Here is a 16,385-nt window from a genome sequence, read left to right as displayed (position 1 = left end):
CGTTCTTAGAATTTTAGAATCTTAGAGATAGAAAGGACATCACATCTTCTAGTCCAATTCCAGACCTACCAAATTACGATTTGGGAGGATAAGACCCATGAATCTATAGGAGATCTAAGATCCAAGATCCACTGGTCCACATGCCTTCTTAGCAAATATCAAAGGGTAATATACCATTTTACAGGTGAGCCAGCTGAGCCCAGCAAAGTCAAGTGACTGTCATAGGAATCGGTGGCAGATGTGGGTGAAGTGGACAGCACCTAGCTGTCTTAGCAAATTAACTGACTGCTGGGGGACAGGAAGGGCAGGGAAAGGTGTTCATTAATTTCTGTTCACACTCTCTAGTAGGAAACCAGTGCTGAGTGTAGAGAAATGAAAGACCTAAGAAGATTTACCTCAAATAATAGCAACATCCCTCTCCCATCTGTTCTGGGATTTCACAGTTCACTAAGCACTTCTCCCATATTTTCTGGCTTTGATCCTCACCACAACAAGGAGATCTATCAAGGTGGTATGGTTTCTATCTTAACTTCACAGAGGAGAAGATGGAGGCACAGTCCCTGTGGTTACGTGGCCAATAAAAGAGGTAAAGCTGAGACTTAAACATTTTCTAGGACTAAACTTTACTCTAGTTCAGTAAGACAGGTCAATGTCTTTGCCACTTAAAAAAACAGATTTACTGTTTCACAAGTCACACAAGTTCTATGTGATTATTATAAGAAAATTCAAATAATTCAGGAAAACATAGATTAAAAAGCAGAAGAGTTTATCCCACTGTAGCATGCTCCTGAAGAGTTTGGTGAGTTTTTGTTTCCTTCCCAGAACTTTTTCTGTGAGTTTACATGCATTTATAGGTAAAGATTTTTTTTTTTTTAATGGATCAAACTACTACGTACACATTGCTGTGCTTTGTTTTTCTTAACGATATGTCCTGGCCATTTTTCTAAACCCTTAAGTAGAGATCTATCTCTTTGTTTTGAAATGAGCCATGTTTGAAAACAAAATAGCAACATCACGTGTACACTGATGATGGGGGAATATTATTTTTACCACCAGTATCTAATAGTGGAGTTGATTGTGGAAGGGAAAAGGTGCTCGGTGCTCAGAAATGGGGTAAACTGACTCTGATAGTGTCAGCTTACTAATTTTCTCTCAAGAGCCGGGGCTTCAGAATCAGAATCACAAAGAGCCTAACAAGGCCTTGAAAAAGTTATTGAATAACTCTCAGTTTTCCCATCTGTAAAATGGGGATATGTATAATAAGGTTGTAGCGAGGATTAAATGAGATAATTCAATTAAATGTTCAGCAAGATGACAGTGATGATGACGACGATGATGACGGCAAGGACAATGACGACAAGGACAACGCTGATTCTCCTTTGTCCGTTGAAGGTCTAGTCGAGTTTGAGACAGCAGGTGGGGCTTAAAGTGCAAAGTTACCAATACCAGGAATGGATGTCTCAGCGGATACTTTTTATTACACGCCACCAAATCAGTCCGGCCGCCTGGGATACCCCCTGGAGACGACTCTGACAGCCCTCTGAGACAGCTCAGACATCGAGACTCCCGTTTTGGAAACTTCAACGTCCCAGGCTCTCATGATCCGGCGCTTGGCTAAACCTTTGGGGGAACTGAGGACTACAATTCCCAGGGTGCACCACTCTCGCCCCGCCCACGACGTTGCGCCTCTCCTAATTCTCTCCAGGCTCTCGCCAGACCCAAACTACAAATCCCAGAAGACGCTGCAGCGCCGCTTGGTTTGCCGACTCATCACTCCCACTTTTTGAAGCGTACCTGCGGCCGCGTTGCCCGCTGGGAGATGTAGTTCCTCGGTGACCGAGCCTTCCTCCCACCCCCATCCTCCAGGCCTGGGCACTACAATAAGGCGGGCGAACTGGCCACGCTCGAATAGCCGCTTCTCACCGCCCACCCGGAAGAGTCATCGGCTCGAGAGGGCTCTGGAGACGCGCCTGGGTTCGGGGTCGGCTGGAAATGTGGCTCGCGTCCTAGGCCTCACCCGGCGAGAAGGTAAACTGGAAGGAAGGCGGCGGAGGCGGATGAGACCGAGGCGAGGGTGAATCCAAGTGGAGATAATAGGGGTGAGAGCGGGGCGTGGCGTTCCCTTCCTCCGGGGCCGGGGTGAGGAGCGCTCCCTAAGTGGAGTGGAACAGAAATCTCAGCAAAGAGAAGAGGGGCGTCCACGTGGTGGGATGGCTTCATGGTTTGGGGCTGATCAGTGGGACTTCCTCCCACGGCCTCGCCTTCCCTGGCTAGTGGAGCGGTTGGCGCAGCAGGCCTTGGACCTGCAGAGTTTGGGGTGCAGGAGATCCCTGGCTGGGAAGTTCGGCAGGAGGGTGTTACCCGGGGAGCCTGAGAGCTTCAGCCGTGCCCCGGGAACAAAGCCTTTCCCTAACCCCTCCTTCACTGCTGGTGGTTGCAGGAGGTGGAAGGTCTCTGGGGATAGATGGTGTTTGGGATTCTGGCCACAGGGAGTCCCAGCAGGAAGGCAACCTGTGAACCCTCGGGCTCTTCTCACAGGGCTAAACAGTCCTGCTGGAGTACCCGCTACGTCACGTCATCGTTATAAGCCTTACGTGGTGTTACGTTGGGTGGAGGCTATGTAATCTGAACCCAGCCAGAGAAATTGGTGTGCAGCTCCCTGGGTCTAGAATATTGCAAAAGTGGCGCAGCTCATAGAAGAATGACCTGAGTAAATTAGTTGGAAAAAAAAAAAAATCGGGATACAAAACAGAATGTATGTACTGATCCTGTTTTGTAATAAATATCTCTGTCTTCCAAATATGTAACATGTGTCTAAGGATAGAAAAAAATCAGAATTATACTGTGCTCCAAACTGTGAATAGTGGTTGTTGATGGATGGTGGGATTACTGATTAATTTTCTCTTTTCTTTACATTTTTATGTAGCATATGAATTTGTACAATGAGCATATATTACCTTTTTTTCCCCTTATTTTTCAAAAAGAGTCACTCGGTTGCTCTGTGGTGGTGTGTTTTGGAAGGCAGGCTCTAAGCCCAGCTGCTCTGTGGCTCGAAGCTGACCACTTGTGGACTGATTTGCCGGAAAGATAAGAGGATTGAATCCGAGGGGTGAATTTTAGCGCGCAGTCTATGTGAGGCTAATGCTTTTTTCTCTCTTCCAGGTGGGAAAGAGGTTATTTTAGCAAGTGTCGCGCCATGGTATGTGGTTGTTTTGGTCTATGTCAGTCTAATCCATTATCCTGTCTAGTTTGAAAGGTCACCCTTCTCGTTATCTAATGGATTTAGGTTGCACTGCAAAACTTCCTCGGGATCTGATAACTCAGGGTGGCTGGGGGATGAGAGGGGGAAAAACATTGCAGCTGAAATCCCTGTTCGGCTTTGGAGTTGATCTGACCTTGCTTTTTGCTTTTTTGGTCGGGGTCATTGTTTTTAGCATATGCTACCTTCTACCCTGTGTGTATGTGCTTAATTATAAAAGAAACTTTAGTATATCCTTTGATTGTGCTCTTGTGCATTTCCTGGGACAAAAGCTTGTTAAAATCAAGGTAGGAGAATGGCAAATAAATACATTTAATGTTAATTTCAATATTTTTTTCCTTCCTCAGCTTTTGCCAAGTTTCCAATTAAAGACTGACATTCCTGCATGAGGATTTCTCTGTTAAAATGTCCTTGCCTCTGACAGAGGAGCAGAGGAAAAAAATCGAAGAGAATCGACAGAGGGCTCTGGCCCGTAGAGCTGAGAAATTATTAGCAGAACAGCATCAGAGCGCAGGCTTGTGCCCTTCCGCTGCTGCCACGCCTTCCCAGTCCAAGCAGGGCCCTTCCCAGCATCTCCTCAGGGATCCTTCTAAGCCAGGGAGCCATGGTGTCATTTTCAAGCAGCAGAATCCCAGTAGTTCGTCTAATGGTGACCGAAGACCTCATAATTCCCACAGTTTTCCTCTCAGCACTCCAGAGCAGGCAAAGGGGACATGGAGGAGGCAAGGAGAGATGCCCACAGCCTGCCCAAGTCACAGCCCCCCAAGTCAAATGCCTGTCACTGGGGTCTCTCCTCCCTTGGCACAAAGTCCTCCACAGGTCCCCAGCCAGCAGCTCTTGGGTTATGAGTTAGGTCAAGGTCATTCCCAGTCTTCACAGGAGACCAGATTGACACCTTTTGCTAACACAACTCATGAACCTTTGTCCAAAGCAAAGAGTTTCCAGAAGACACCAGCTCCCTCTGGACAGCCTCCTGGGGATCCTGAATTAGAGGCCAAGATGGTGAGACCGTCCACCTCGGGGCAGAACATTTCTGATGTCCACTGTGGCTCAGGGAGTGGGACACCCAGGACAGATGGAGGACTCCTGCAGAAGCTAGGGGCCTCGCTCCAGAAAGCAGGAAGCTCCCAGAACGGCGTGTGCGTGAGGCATGGGGATCGTTTCCACGTGAAGATGGGATACAACGCGGAGCTCATCGCAGTGTTTAAGAGTTTGCCCAGCAGACGTTACGGTAATGAGTCTCCAGTCTAGTTCTTCAGAGGTTTTGGTCTATTTCTGGAGTCTCTTTTAATCTAAGAGTTTCTCATAATTATGAAGAGAGTGCACTGGCACATTCTGTCCATCCCATTGTTACAAGTTCTTTGTCTTAGCTCCTTTTGTAATGGATAGTCCTTCAAACAGCTGCCACGTGGGGATCTCCCGCCCGGCCGCAGGGAGAGTGGATGGATGTTTACTGTGAGGCCCGCTCTCCTGCAGTTGCCTTGTGTGCGTTGTAGCACTTAAGCCTAACAATGGTTTTTGAGATAAGTAGACGTTATTTCTGTTTTAAAGGCGATGGAGCCGGCTCAGCAAGTAACGTGCTCAGGTCGGTTTGTCTGGAAGGGGGGGCCCGGGATGTGGCCAGCTCTGCCAGGCCTCGGGGCCCACACTCCTTCTCGTACCACTTTGCCTGACTACGCTGGGTCGCAGAGAACTTGGGTTCCAATCCCACCTCTGTCCTCAGCCCCCTTACAGGGAGGCCATGATGTCCCAGGCCTGACCTGAATTCCTCTGTGTGGAATAAAGGCATTATCCTCGTGAGTGTTTGCTACCTGGCCTCTACAGGGACTTTGTGAATCAGTAGGGGCTTGTCAGTCCACTGCTCTGAACTTAGCGTGCGTTCATGCATTCCGCACGCTTCTACTGAGTGTCCACATACGAGTGATAACAACAGTCATCAGCCTCGTTGTGGGCAAACAAGTACTTCTGTTTCATTGCAGATCCTGCCACCAAGATGTGGAACTTCAGCATGACCGACTACAGCACCCTAAGTAAGTAGGTGTATCGTCACCCCCCAGTGCAGGGAGAGGCTGGCATTGAAGAGTTCCCCTGGAGGAGCAGGATGGAGTCTAGCTTGTGCTTCAGATGGCTTTTAGGGCACCATCCTGATGCTCTTCTTCCTTCTCACTGTGGCCAGCCTAGGGAGGCAGCTGCTTGGGTCAAAGTCAGGGGTAAAATTAACTCAAGCTGACTCTTAATGGAAGGATCCTGCTACATGCCAGATTCTTCTAAGCCCTTTACTTAAGTTAGCTCTTTTATTCCTCATGACACCCATTTTACAGATGGGAAAACTGAGTCCTAGAGAGGCTAAGTAACTAACCTAGGGTCACACAGCCAATAAGTTGTGCAACTGGGATTCAAACCCAGACAGTCTGACTTCAGACTGCATGTTCCCCTGGACTGCTGGCTCCAGCTGTGACAGCCCCTGCTCCCTGAAGGTGACAGCTCAGCAAACAACAGCAGTGCTCGCGGCACTCTCTCTGCTGCTGGGTAACTCGAGAGTGCGGGGAGCGGGCGCTGCCCAGGCAGGCTCCAGCCCGTGCCCTGTCCGGTCATTGTCCGGGCACCTGGGTGCCCCCCTGGCTTCTGAGATTTTGTCGACTGTCCTGCACCAAGGGGTCTTCACCTCCTCCTGGAGCCCGGAGCCTCCACCTCTGTCAGCGAGTCAGCCCTGGGCGTTCTCATCTCCCATTTACTCATCTGTCCCTGCAGCCAGTTCTGTGCCCTCTCTTTCCCCACCCAGTTCAACAAGGGAAAAGGTGAGGCTGCATGGTGAGGTCACTCCTTTGATGGGGTAGAATTCTCTGGAGTCTCCAGCACAGTTTCTAGGGGTGATGGGACAGTGGCATCCCTTTCTGTGGTAGCTGCTGGTGACCTCTTTTGGGGACCCACTTTTACTGTTACTTTAATCCGTTTGTTAGGTGTTGGGAGGAGGAGAGCCTGGGCTGCGGGTGAAGATCGTGGGGATGGACGCCTGGTTTTCTCGTTGTGGCTCATTTCAGACCAGTGATTTCCACTGTCGTGATTTTGTTTCTTGTGTTGTCTTTTTACCCCTGTTCTCTGACCACAATGTGTGGTGACTTGGGTGACTTCTGCCTTTGCAAATTCATTTAGCTTTCTGTGTGGTCTGGTGGCTTTTGGTAATGCTCCACGTATTTTTGGAAAACTGTTTAATGGGCACAAAATTCTCTGTAGCTTTTAGATGAATTTTACTGATTACGACTTGTTCAGCTCCTCTGTATTCTTACCTGTGTTTTGCACACTTAACCTGCTGTCTACCGAGATAGATTGTGAACACTCTTGTAACGATTGTGGATTTGTGAGTTTATCCTTGTTTTTAATTTCAGATAGATTTGTGCTTGTTTTGTCTTCTTAGTAGATTATACTTTATATCAGTATAACGTATAAAGATGGTCTCTGTCAGTCTTTCTGTTCTTTTGCTTTAGGTTTACCTCTGGATTTTGCCTTTTAACCCAACCACATGCTCATCATAGGTCAGAGGGAAAGTATATCAATGTGCAAAGAAGAACCACCATCCCTCATAATCTCCTCACTCAGTTAACCACTGTTAACGTCTTGGTTTTGTTCCTTCCAGCCTTTTTTCTATGCATTAAAATATACAGATTTCTGGGGCTGCCCAGTGGCACAGCGGTTAAGTGCGCGCGCTCCGCTGCGGTGGCCCCGGGGTTCGCAGGTTTGGACCCCGGGCACTCACCGACACATCACTTGTCAAGCCATGCTGTGGTGGCGTCCCATATAAAGTAGAAGATGGGCAGGGGTGTTAGCCCAGGGCCAATCTTCCTCACAAAAAAAAAATACAGATTTTATATATGTGATAGGATTTTTATCTTGTCTTCTTTACTTATTGTTCTAGCAGAAACATTTTTATTTTAATGGTGAGTGTTAACAGCTAATTCTGCATGATGAAAGTGTGGATGTCCATTATTGGACCGTTTTGACCTCCGAAAAACTGATTTCATATTCTCGAACTTAATATTGGTTTTTGTATTTTTGTCTTTTCCAAAATTTCATACTAAAAAAAAATTAATGGCTATGTAACCTTCCATTGTATGAATGAATGTGTCATAAATTGTGTAAATCATTTTCTGTTTGTTTAATTTTAATTTGCTCACCGTTTTTTCAGTATTAAAGCAGTAAGGAACACCTTTGTCCATAAACTTTTGTATTTTTTGTGTGTGTGTGTGAATTTGTTTTTATTGATGTCATAATAGTTTATAACGTTGTGAGATTTCAGGTGTACATTATTATTTTTCAGTCACCATATAAATGCGCCCCTTCACCCCTTGTGCCCACCTCCAACCCCCTTCCTTCTGGTAACCACCAGACTGTTCTCTCTGTCAAATGTGTTAGTTTATATTCCACATATGAGTGAAGTCATGTGGTGTTTGTCTGTCTCTGTCTGGCTTATTTCACTTAACATAGTACCCTCCAGTTCCATCCATATTGTTGCAAATGGGACAATTTTGTCTTTTTTATGGCTGAGTAGTATTCCATTGTATATATATACCACATCTTCTTTATCCAGTCATCTGTCAATGGGCACTTGGGTTGCTTCCACTTCTTGACTATAGTAAATTTGCTGCAATGAACATAGGGGTGTGTAAGCATCTTTGGATTGTTGATTTCAAGTTTGGTTAAATACCCAGTAGTGGGATAGCTGGATCATAAGGTATTTCTATTTTTAATTTTTTGAGGAATCCCCATACTGTTTTCCATAGAGGCTGCACCAGTTTGCATTCCTACCAGCAGTGAATGAGGGTTCCCTTTTCTCCACAACCTCTCCAGCATTTGTTATTTTTTGCCTTGGTGATTATAGCCATTCTAACGGGTGTGAGGTGATATCTTAGTATTGTTTTGATTTGCAGTTCCCTGGTGATTATTGATGTTGAACATCTTTTCATGTGCCTATTGGCCATCTGTATATCTTCTTTGGAAAAATGTCTGTTCATATCCTCTGCCCACTTTCTGATTGGATTGTTTGTTTTTTTGTTGTTCAGTTGTGTGAGTTCTTTAAAATAAATTATGGAGATTAACTGCTTGTCGGATATATGATTTGCACATATCTTCTCCCAGCTGGTGGGTTGTGTATTCATTTTGATCCTGGTTTCATTTGCCTTGCAGAAGCTCTTTAGTCTGATGAAGTCTCACTTGTTTCTTTTCTCTTGTGTTTCGCTTGTCTGAGTAGACATGGAATTCAAGAAGATCCCTTTATGACCAGTGTCAAAGAGTATACTGCCTATGTCTTCTTCCAGGAGTTTTATAGTTTCAGGTCTTACTTTCAAGTGTTTGATCCATTTTGAGTTAATTTTTGTGTATGGCAAAAGATAATGGTCTACTTTCATTCTTTTGCATGTGGCTGTCCAGTTTTCTCAGCACCATTTCTTGAACTTTCCTTCTCCATCGTATGTTCTTAGCTCCTTTGTCAAGGATTAGTTGTCAGTATATGTATGGTTTTATTTCTGGGCTTTCAATTCTGTTCCAGTGATCTGTATGTCTGTTTTTGTACCAATACCATGTTGTTTTGATTATTATAGCTTTGTAGTATATTTTGAAGTCAGGGATTGTGATGTCTCCAGCTTTGTTTTTTTTTTTCCTCAAGATGGCTTTAGCTATTTGGGATCTTTTGTTTCCCCATATGAATTTTAGGATTCTTTGTTGTATTTCCATGAAGAATGTCATTGGGATTCTGATTGGGACTGCATTGAATCTGTAGATTGCCTTAGGTAGTATGGACATTTTAACTATGTTTATTCTTCCAATCCATGTGCCTGCAGTATCTTTGCATTCTTTATGTCACCACTGATTTCTTTCAATAATGTCTTATAGTTTTCATTGTATAGGTCTTTCACCTCCTTGGTTAAATTTATTCCTAGATATTTTATTCTTTTTGTTGCAGTTATAAATGGAATTGTGTTCTTGAGTTCTCTTTCTGTTAGTTCATTATTAGAGTGTAGAAATGCAACTGATTTTTGTAAGTTGATTTTGTACCCTGCAACTTGGCTGTAGTTGTTGATTATTTCTAATAGTTTTCCAATGGATTCTTTAGGGTTTTCTATATATAAAATCATGTCATCTGCAAACAGCCAGAGTTTCACTTCTTCATTTCCTATTTGGATTCCTTTTATTCCTTTTTCTTGCCTAATTGCTCTGGCCAGAACCTCCAGTACTAAGTTGAATAAGAGTGGCAAGAGTCGGCACCCTTGTTCCTGTTCTCAGAGGAACGGCTTTCAGTTTTTCCCTGTTGAGTATAATTTTGGCTATGGGTTTATCATATATGGATTTATTATGTTGAGGTACTTTCGTTCTATACCCATTTTGTTGAGAGTTTTTATCAAAAATGGGTGTTGTATCTTCTCAAATGCCTTCTCTGCATCTATTGAGATGATCACGTGGTTTTTGTTCCTCGTTATGTTAATGTGGCGTATCACACTGATTGATCTACGGATGTTGAACCATCTGTGTCCCTGGTATAAATCTCACTTGATCATGGTGTATGATCTTTTTAATGTATTGCTGTATTCGGTTTGCCAATATTTTGTTGAGGATTTTTGCATCTCTGTTCATCAGCGATATTAGCCTGTAATTTTCCTTCTTTGTATTGTCCTTGTCTGGCCTTGGTATTGGGGTGATGTTGGCCTTGTAGAATGTGTTAGGAAACGTTCCATCTTCCTCTATTTTTGGGAATAGCTGGAGAAGGATAGGTATTAAATCTTCTTTGAATGTTTGGTAAAATTCTCCAGAGAAGCCATCTGGTCCTGGCCTTTTATTTTTGGGGAGGTTTTTGATTACTGTTTTAATCTCTTTACTTGTGATTGGTCTATTCAGATTCTCTATTTCTTCTTGATTCAGTTTTGAGAGGTTGTATGAGTCTAAGAATTTATCCATTTCTTCTAGATTGTGCAATTTGTTGGCATATAGTTTTTCATAGTATTCTCTTATAATCCTTTGTATTTCTGTGGTATCGGTTGTGATTTCTCCTCTTTCGTTTCTAATTTTATTTATTTGAGCCTTCTCTCTTTTTTTCTTGGTGAGTCTGGCTAAAGGTTTGTCAATTTTATTTATCTTCTTTTTTTTTTTTTTTTTTTTTTTTTAAAGATTTTATTTATTTATTTTTCCCCCCAAAGCCCCAGTAGATAGTTGTATGTCACAGCTGCACATCCTTCTAGTTGCTGTATGTGGGACTCGGCCCCAGGATGGACGGAGAAGTGGTGCCTCGGTGCGCGTCCGGGATCCGAACCCGGGCCACCAGCATCGGAGCGCGCGCACTTAACCACCAAGCCACGGGGCCGGCCCTTTATTTATCTTCTTAAAGAACCAGCTCTTTGTTTCATTGATCATTTCTACTGTTTTTTTGGTTTCAATTTCATTCATTTCTGCTTTAATTTTTATTATTTCCCTCCTTCTGCTGACTTTGGGCTTTGTTTGTTCTTTTTCTAATTCTGTTAGGTGTCGCTTAAGATTGCTTATTTGGGAATTTTCTTGTTTGTTAAGGTAGGCCTGTATTGCTATGAATTTCCCTCTCAGGACTGCTTTTGCTATATCCCATATGAGTTGGTATGGTGTATTTTCATTTTCATTTGTTGCTAGATATTCTTTGATTTCTTCTTTAATTTCTTCTGTGATCCATTGGTTGTTCAGTAGCGTGTTGTTTAGTCTCCATGTCTTTGTCACTTTCCCAGTTTGTTTCTCATAGTTGATTTCTAGTTTCATAGCATTATGGTCGGAGAAGATGCTTGTTATGATTTCAATCTTCTTAAATTTATAGAGGCTTCCCTTGTTTCCCATTATACGGTCTATCCTTGAGAATGTTCCATGTGTGCTTGAGAAGAATGTGCATTCTGCTCTGTTTGGATAGAATGCTATTTATATATCTGGTCCATCTGGTCTAGTTTTTCATGTAAGTCCACTATTTCCTTATTGACTGTCTGTCTGGATGATCTATCCATTGGTATAAGTGGGGTGTTAAGATCCCCTACTATTGTGTTGCTGTTAATATCTCCTTTCAGGTTTGTTAATAGTTGCTTTATGTACTTTGGCGCTCCTGTGTTGGGTGCAGATATATTTATAAGTGATACATCTTCTTGGTGGAGTGTCCTTTTCATCATTATATATTGCTCCTCTTTGTCTCTCATTACCTGTTTTATGTTGAAGTCTGCTTTGTCTGATATAAGTGTGGCAACACCTGCTTTCTTTTGTTTGCCATTAGCTTGCAGTATCATCTTCCATCCCTTACTCTAAGCCTGTGTTTGTCTTTAGAGCCAAGATGTGTTTCCTGGAGGCAGCAAATTGTTGGGTCTTGTTTTTTAATCCGTCCAGCCACTCTGTGTCTTTTGATTGGGCAATTCAGTCTGTTTACATTTGGAGTCATTATGGATATATGAGGGCTTAATGCTGCCATTTTCTCTCTTGTTTTTCAGTTGTTATGTATTTCCCTTGTTTCTTATCCTGTGTATTTCGGACTGCTAATTTGGTTTGGTGGCTCGTTATGATGGTTTTCTCAGTTTTGTCTTTATTATTTGTGTCTTTGTTCTGATTGTTTGTTTAGTGTTTACTGTGCGGTTTGTATAAAAGATATCATAGGTGAGATAGTCCATTCCCTGATAGCCTCTTGTTCCCCTAGTCTAAGCAGGTTTCATCGCTTTCCTCTTCCCCTTCTAAGTTGGTGTTGTCACAACTTATTCCGTTATGTGTTGTGAATTTGTGGTTAAGATGAAGTGATAATATTTATTTTTGATGTTTTCTTTTCCTTTATCTTTGGAATTATAATTAAGTGTATGCTAATCTCCTCTGGTAGAGAGTTGCAGTTTTCTGATTTTTTCTATCCCCTGGCTCAAGGCTTTGTAAATCCTTTGTTTTTTTTAGGTATGAGGGCCTTCTTGATCAAATCTTATATGGGGAGACTTGTGGCAATGAACTCCCTCAGCTTTTGTTTATCTCGGAAAGTTTTTATTTCTCCATCATATCTGAAGGATATTTTCACTGGATATAGTATTCTTGGCTGAAAGTTTTTGTCTTTCATAATTTTCAATATATCATTCCACTCTCTCCTCGCCTGTAAGTTTCTGCTGAAAAATCCGCTGAAAGCCTGATGGGGCTTCTTTTGTAGGTTATTTTCTTTTGTCTTGCTGCCCCTAATATTTTTTCTTTGTCATTGACTTTTGCCAGCTTTACTAATATGTGCCCTGGAGAAGGTATGTAATTAGGAGTTCTGTTGGCTTCTTTTACATGTAATTCCAGCTCCTTCTCCAGATTTGGGAAGTTTTCAGTTATTATTTATTTGAACGAGCTCTCTGCTCCTTTTTCCCCCACTTCTCCCTCTAGAATACCTATAATCCTTATGTTACATTTCCTAATTGAGTCAGATATTTCCTGGAGAATTTCTTCATTTCTTTTTGGTCTAAGTTCTCTCTCCTCCTCCATCTGAAGCATTTCTGTATTCTATCCTCCATCTAATTCTATCCTCCAGCTTTTGTATTTTTAATTGTTACTTGGGTTAGAGTCCCAGAAGTTGAATCCTTATGATCACTTTTTAGGCCTCTTGCTATATGTTGTCAAATTGTTTTCCAAAAGGTTTTATTCCCAGCTAGCAATGCAAATATCTGTGTTTTGTTTTTTTTTGTGTGTGTGCAAGTTTGATAAGTAAAAAATGGCTTTTTGTTGCTCTGATTATTTGTGAAGCTGAACATTTCTGCAAATGTTTATTAGTAATTTTGCCCCCTCTTTTGAATTGGTTACATCTCTTTCTTCTTATCTTTTTTGGTCTTAGTATTTTTTTTTAAGTATGAGCTCTGTTTAGATTTCTTGCAAATATCTGTATTTAATAGTTTTGCCTTTCAGTTCAGTTTGTGTTTTTTGACTGTCTGGTTTTATGTAGTCAAATCTATTAATCTATGAAATGCGTCAGTAACAGATAAGGTTCAAAACCGTGCATTTGTGGCCGATGGTCCTGTGTCTCTTCCCTTGTTCTCCAAGCGTAGACAGAGTAGTGACCCAGGAATGAGGGTAAGTGGGTGATTTCTGGCATGCCGACTTCGGGCTTCTCTGACACAGGAAAAGAAATTATCTAATAAGTTTACTCATCCTGGTGAGATCCCTCTTCACCCTGCTCATTTCTCAATTCTAAGTTGTTTAATTTTAAAACTCAAGGAACAGCAGAGTTACATTCGGTAAATACTGAAATTCACGAAGCCCCAGTGGAAGCACACTCACGGGCCTTCCCAACCTAACGGTGCCTTTTCTTGCCTACCTGCCCAGTGCAGTTTCTCTTGACCCTGTCCCTGCATGTACCTCCCAGGGCCCTGTGAAAGTTGTCCGCGTGGTCACCTCTGTCCTTTTCTTCTTCGGCAGTGAAAGCAGCCCAGCGCATCCCCAAGGTCACCCTACAGCCTCTGGAAAGAGGCGAGGGCAGTGTGGCACAGACCAGCCTCCCATCAGCCCCCTCCCTTGGCTTTGTCAAAGGGCGATGTGTGCTCATCTCCCGGGCCCGCTTCGAGGCAGACATCGGCTATTCGGAAGACCTGATTGCGCTGTTTAAACAGATGGAGTCCAGAATTTATGGCAAGTAATTGGCCTCTGCCCGATTCCCAGGGTGCATAGTGGTCTGTGATCTCAGAGTAGGGCGTTTTTCTCTCTCTTTGAACATTCAGAAATGACTTTCTAATCTACTCCTCTTTCTCTAGAAAGGTGTTGCCTAAACTGTTCTAGACAGTGAACACATAGTGGGGCCAGTTTTGTCCTTAAAGTCCCCCCAAAGAGAAAACTCCACATTGTCCCCGGTCACCTGGTCAGGTGATTCCTGCTTCAGCCATTTAGACCCATCTGTTTTTATTTTGTCCTTAGCAGAGCTTTTCAAACTAGATCGTGCATCAGAACCACCTGGAGGGCTTGTTAAAACCCAGATTGCTGGGCCCCATCCCTACAGAAAAGACTGATGCGTGGGTCGCGCCCCGAGACACTGATTTAATTGGTTTAAGGTGTGGTCTGGGGAGTGGTATTTTTAAAAATCTTCAAGTGAGTCTAATAATCAGCCAGGATTGGAAACCACTAGCCAAAGCAGAGCAGTTTTGCTTTATTTTGGGGGCAGAAGTTAGCTTTAGGATTTTGAATCCCTGGGTTTCGTTCTTAGCTTGGGTCATGTTGTTTTACAAAATGGTGTGGCTTTTATGGATTAGTATTCCCATTCTTGAGATGGTTTTAGCCTTTCCCTAGGCAAGTAGAAAGCAAACCCTTAAAACCTCATGCCTTTGAGCCCTCACGTTCAGGCAGCGTCATGGAAGAAGCCTCTGGAGAATGACTTCCTCAGTGAGAGCTCTCCTGAGGGTTTGGGGCTCCTTCAGGAGGAGGGTGATGCTGGCTGTTGCATTTTTATCCCTTCGATGGATGGAGTTGTAACTGGTGAGAGCAGGCTGGTGAGCAGGGTTCAGGTGAGATGCGCTGGGCCCAGCCTGAGTCGTGGGACGAGCCGCTCACACGAGGACCAGGGTTCTTTGCGTCTCCTGCCCCCTGAGATGTTCCATTCAGCTTGGGGTGGACCTTAAAAGGCAAGCACAGATGACCTGTGTCTTCTGAAAAGCGTGACCTTCGAAATCACAATCCTGACATAGTCTGCTGTTTGGGGAATGTGAACAGCTAAAACATTGACCCCCAATCCTGCCCACACCCGGACATCCAAACCACGATTGGATTTTTTTGCCATAGCTACTGTTGGCGGGCTTGCCCCCTCTGCTGCTCTGCTGCTGTCAGGGTCAAGCCGTTGTCGGGAAGAGTCTCCTGTACTGGTCCCACCTCGAGAGTAATCTGTCTGCTTCTGCTCTTCGTGCCGGATGACACCTGCACTATCTTGATTTCTTCCTGAAGTGGACTCACTGTGTCCATGATGCTTTGTCCCCAACCACCTTGCTTCCCCAGTGACCAGAAGAATTAACTTTTGCTGTCCAGAGAACATGTATCAAGTTGAAGCTTTCATGATTTTTTTCAGAAGGTAGATGGGTAGGCAAAGTCTCTAAGTAATTAGCCAGTGTTGGGTAAGCGAGATGCTCACCCTTCTTAGTTAATATTGTGCGTAGTTTATGCTACACTATACTAATTGGCAGATAGCCTAATAATGGTAATAACAGTAACAATAGTTTACAATTACTGACTTTTTTTTGAGTGTTCATTGTTTGTCAGGCACATTTTCACAAGCATTTTACATTTAAATTTCATGTAATCCTCACAAGAACCCTAGGAGACAGGGGCTGTAGTATCCTCATTTTTCCAACGTGGGAACTGAGGCACAGAGAAGTCACATAACTTGCCCAAGGTCACACAGCTAGGAGGTGGCAGAGCTGGGATTTGAACGTAGGCTGTTTGACCACTGACCACGTGCAGCTTGCTTCCCATGTGTGAAAAGGAGCTAATAATACTGTCCAGCTTATAGCATAGTGAGGAGCAGAGGAGATGGTGCATGTGACACTGTTGGCACCGTGCCTGGCTTAAAGTAAGCACTTAGTACATGTAAGCTACACTTATTCTCCCTATCTTGAGGGGTAGGGCATTTCTGAGTTGCAGGGCCACGCCCAGTCATGAATCCCTGCAGCACCCTTTATCTCCACCCTTACAACCCACTGTTAGCACTATGTCTGCTTGTCTCTCCTCCCTGAATTCTGAGAAAGCATCAAGGGCAGGCGCTCGCTCAATTTCTGTGTCCCCACTGCCAGGCACGGGACCAGCCACATTGTCCGAGCTTGCTGGGGGTTTATGAAGCCAGGGACTGAGGAAGTGATGACGTAGCAGGAGGGCAGGGGGTCGCGTGTGCTCACTTGTTTCTTCTCATTGCAGATGTCCAGACCAAGAAGTGGAACTTTCTCTTGGAAGAGCACAGTAAACTAAGTGAGATGCCCACCTTGCTTGTTTTATATCGTGCTATTGTTAAGCTTTAATTATCTGCCTTCAATCTAACGTATTTTAAAAGACTCTCCTCCCTCCGCTGCGGTAACTGCACGTGCTGGCATGCAGGACAAGCGAAGGTAAAGCTGTTCTTGGGCAGCTGCGTCCTTGTCCACTGGGAGGGTAGCTTTGCAGCAGC

At 43.8% G+C, this 16,385-nt stretch overlaps 1 protein-coding gene across 2 annotated transcripts in view; it reads left to right on the top strand.

The window, feature by feature from the left end:
- The first annotated feature begins 1,847 nt into the window (after positions 1–1,847).
- SMARCAL1 (SNF2 related chromatin remodeling annealing helicase 1) overlaps positions 1,848–16,385 on the top strand; it is a 63,732-nt gene continuing 49,194 nt past the window's right edge. The window contains exons 1-6 of one of the 2 annotated variants that reach the window (XM_004427535.3): positions 1,848–2,028; positions 3,163–3,199; positions 3,607–4,490; positions 5,239–5,289; positions 13,667–13,876; positions 16,139–16,189. In XM_004427535.3, the coding sequence (XP_004427592.1) occupies positions 3,665–4,490; positions 5,239–5,289; positions 13,667–13,876; positions 16,139–16,189 (1,138 nt within the window). In that variant the 5' untranslated portion in view covers positions 1,848–2,028; positions 3,163–3,199; positions 3,607–3,664. Of the gene's footprint in view, positions 2,100–3,162; positions 3,200–3,606; positions 4,491–5,238; positions 5,290–13,666; positions 13,877–16,138; positions 16,190–16,385 lie in introns of both variants that reach the window. The other variant, XM_087424848.1, reaches the window with a different exon arrangement.

The sequence above is a fragment of the Ceratotherium simum genome, chromosome 37 (assembly GCF_057802395.1).
Source record: "Ceratotherium simum simum isolate JZ-2026a chromosome 37, ASM5780239v1, whole genome shotgun sequence".
NCBI lineage: Eukaryota > Metazoa > Chordata > Mammalia > Perissodactyla > Rhinocerotidae > Ceratotherium > Ceratotherium simum.
The sequence above is the reverse complement of the archived record's forward strand: the minus strand, read 5'-3'. Positions and strand labels throughout refer to the sequence as shown.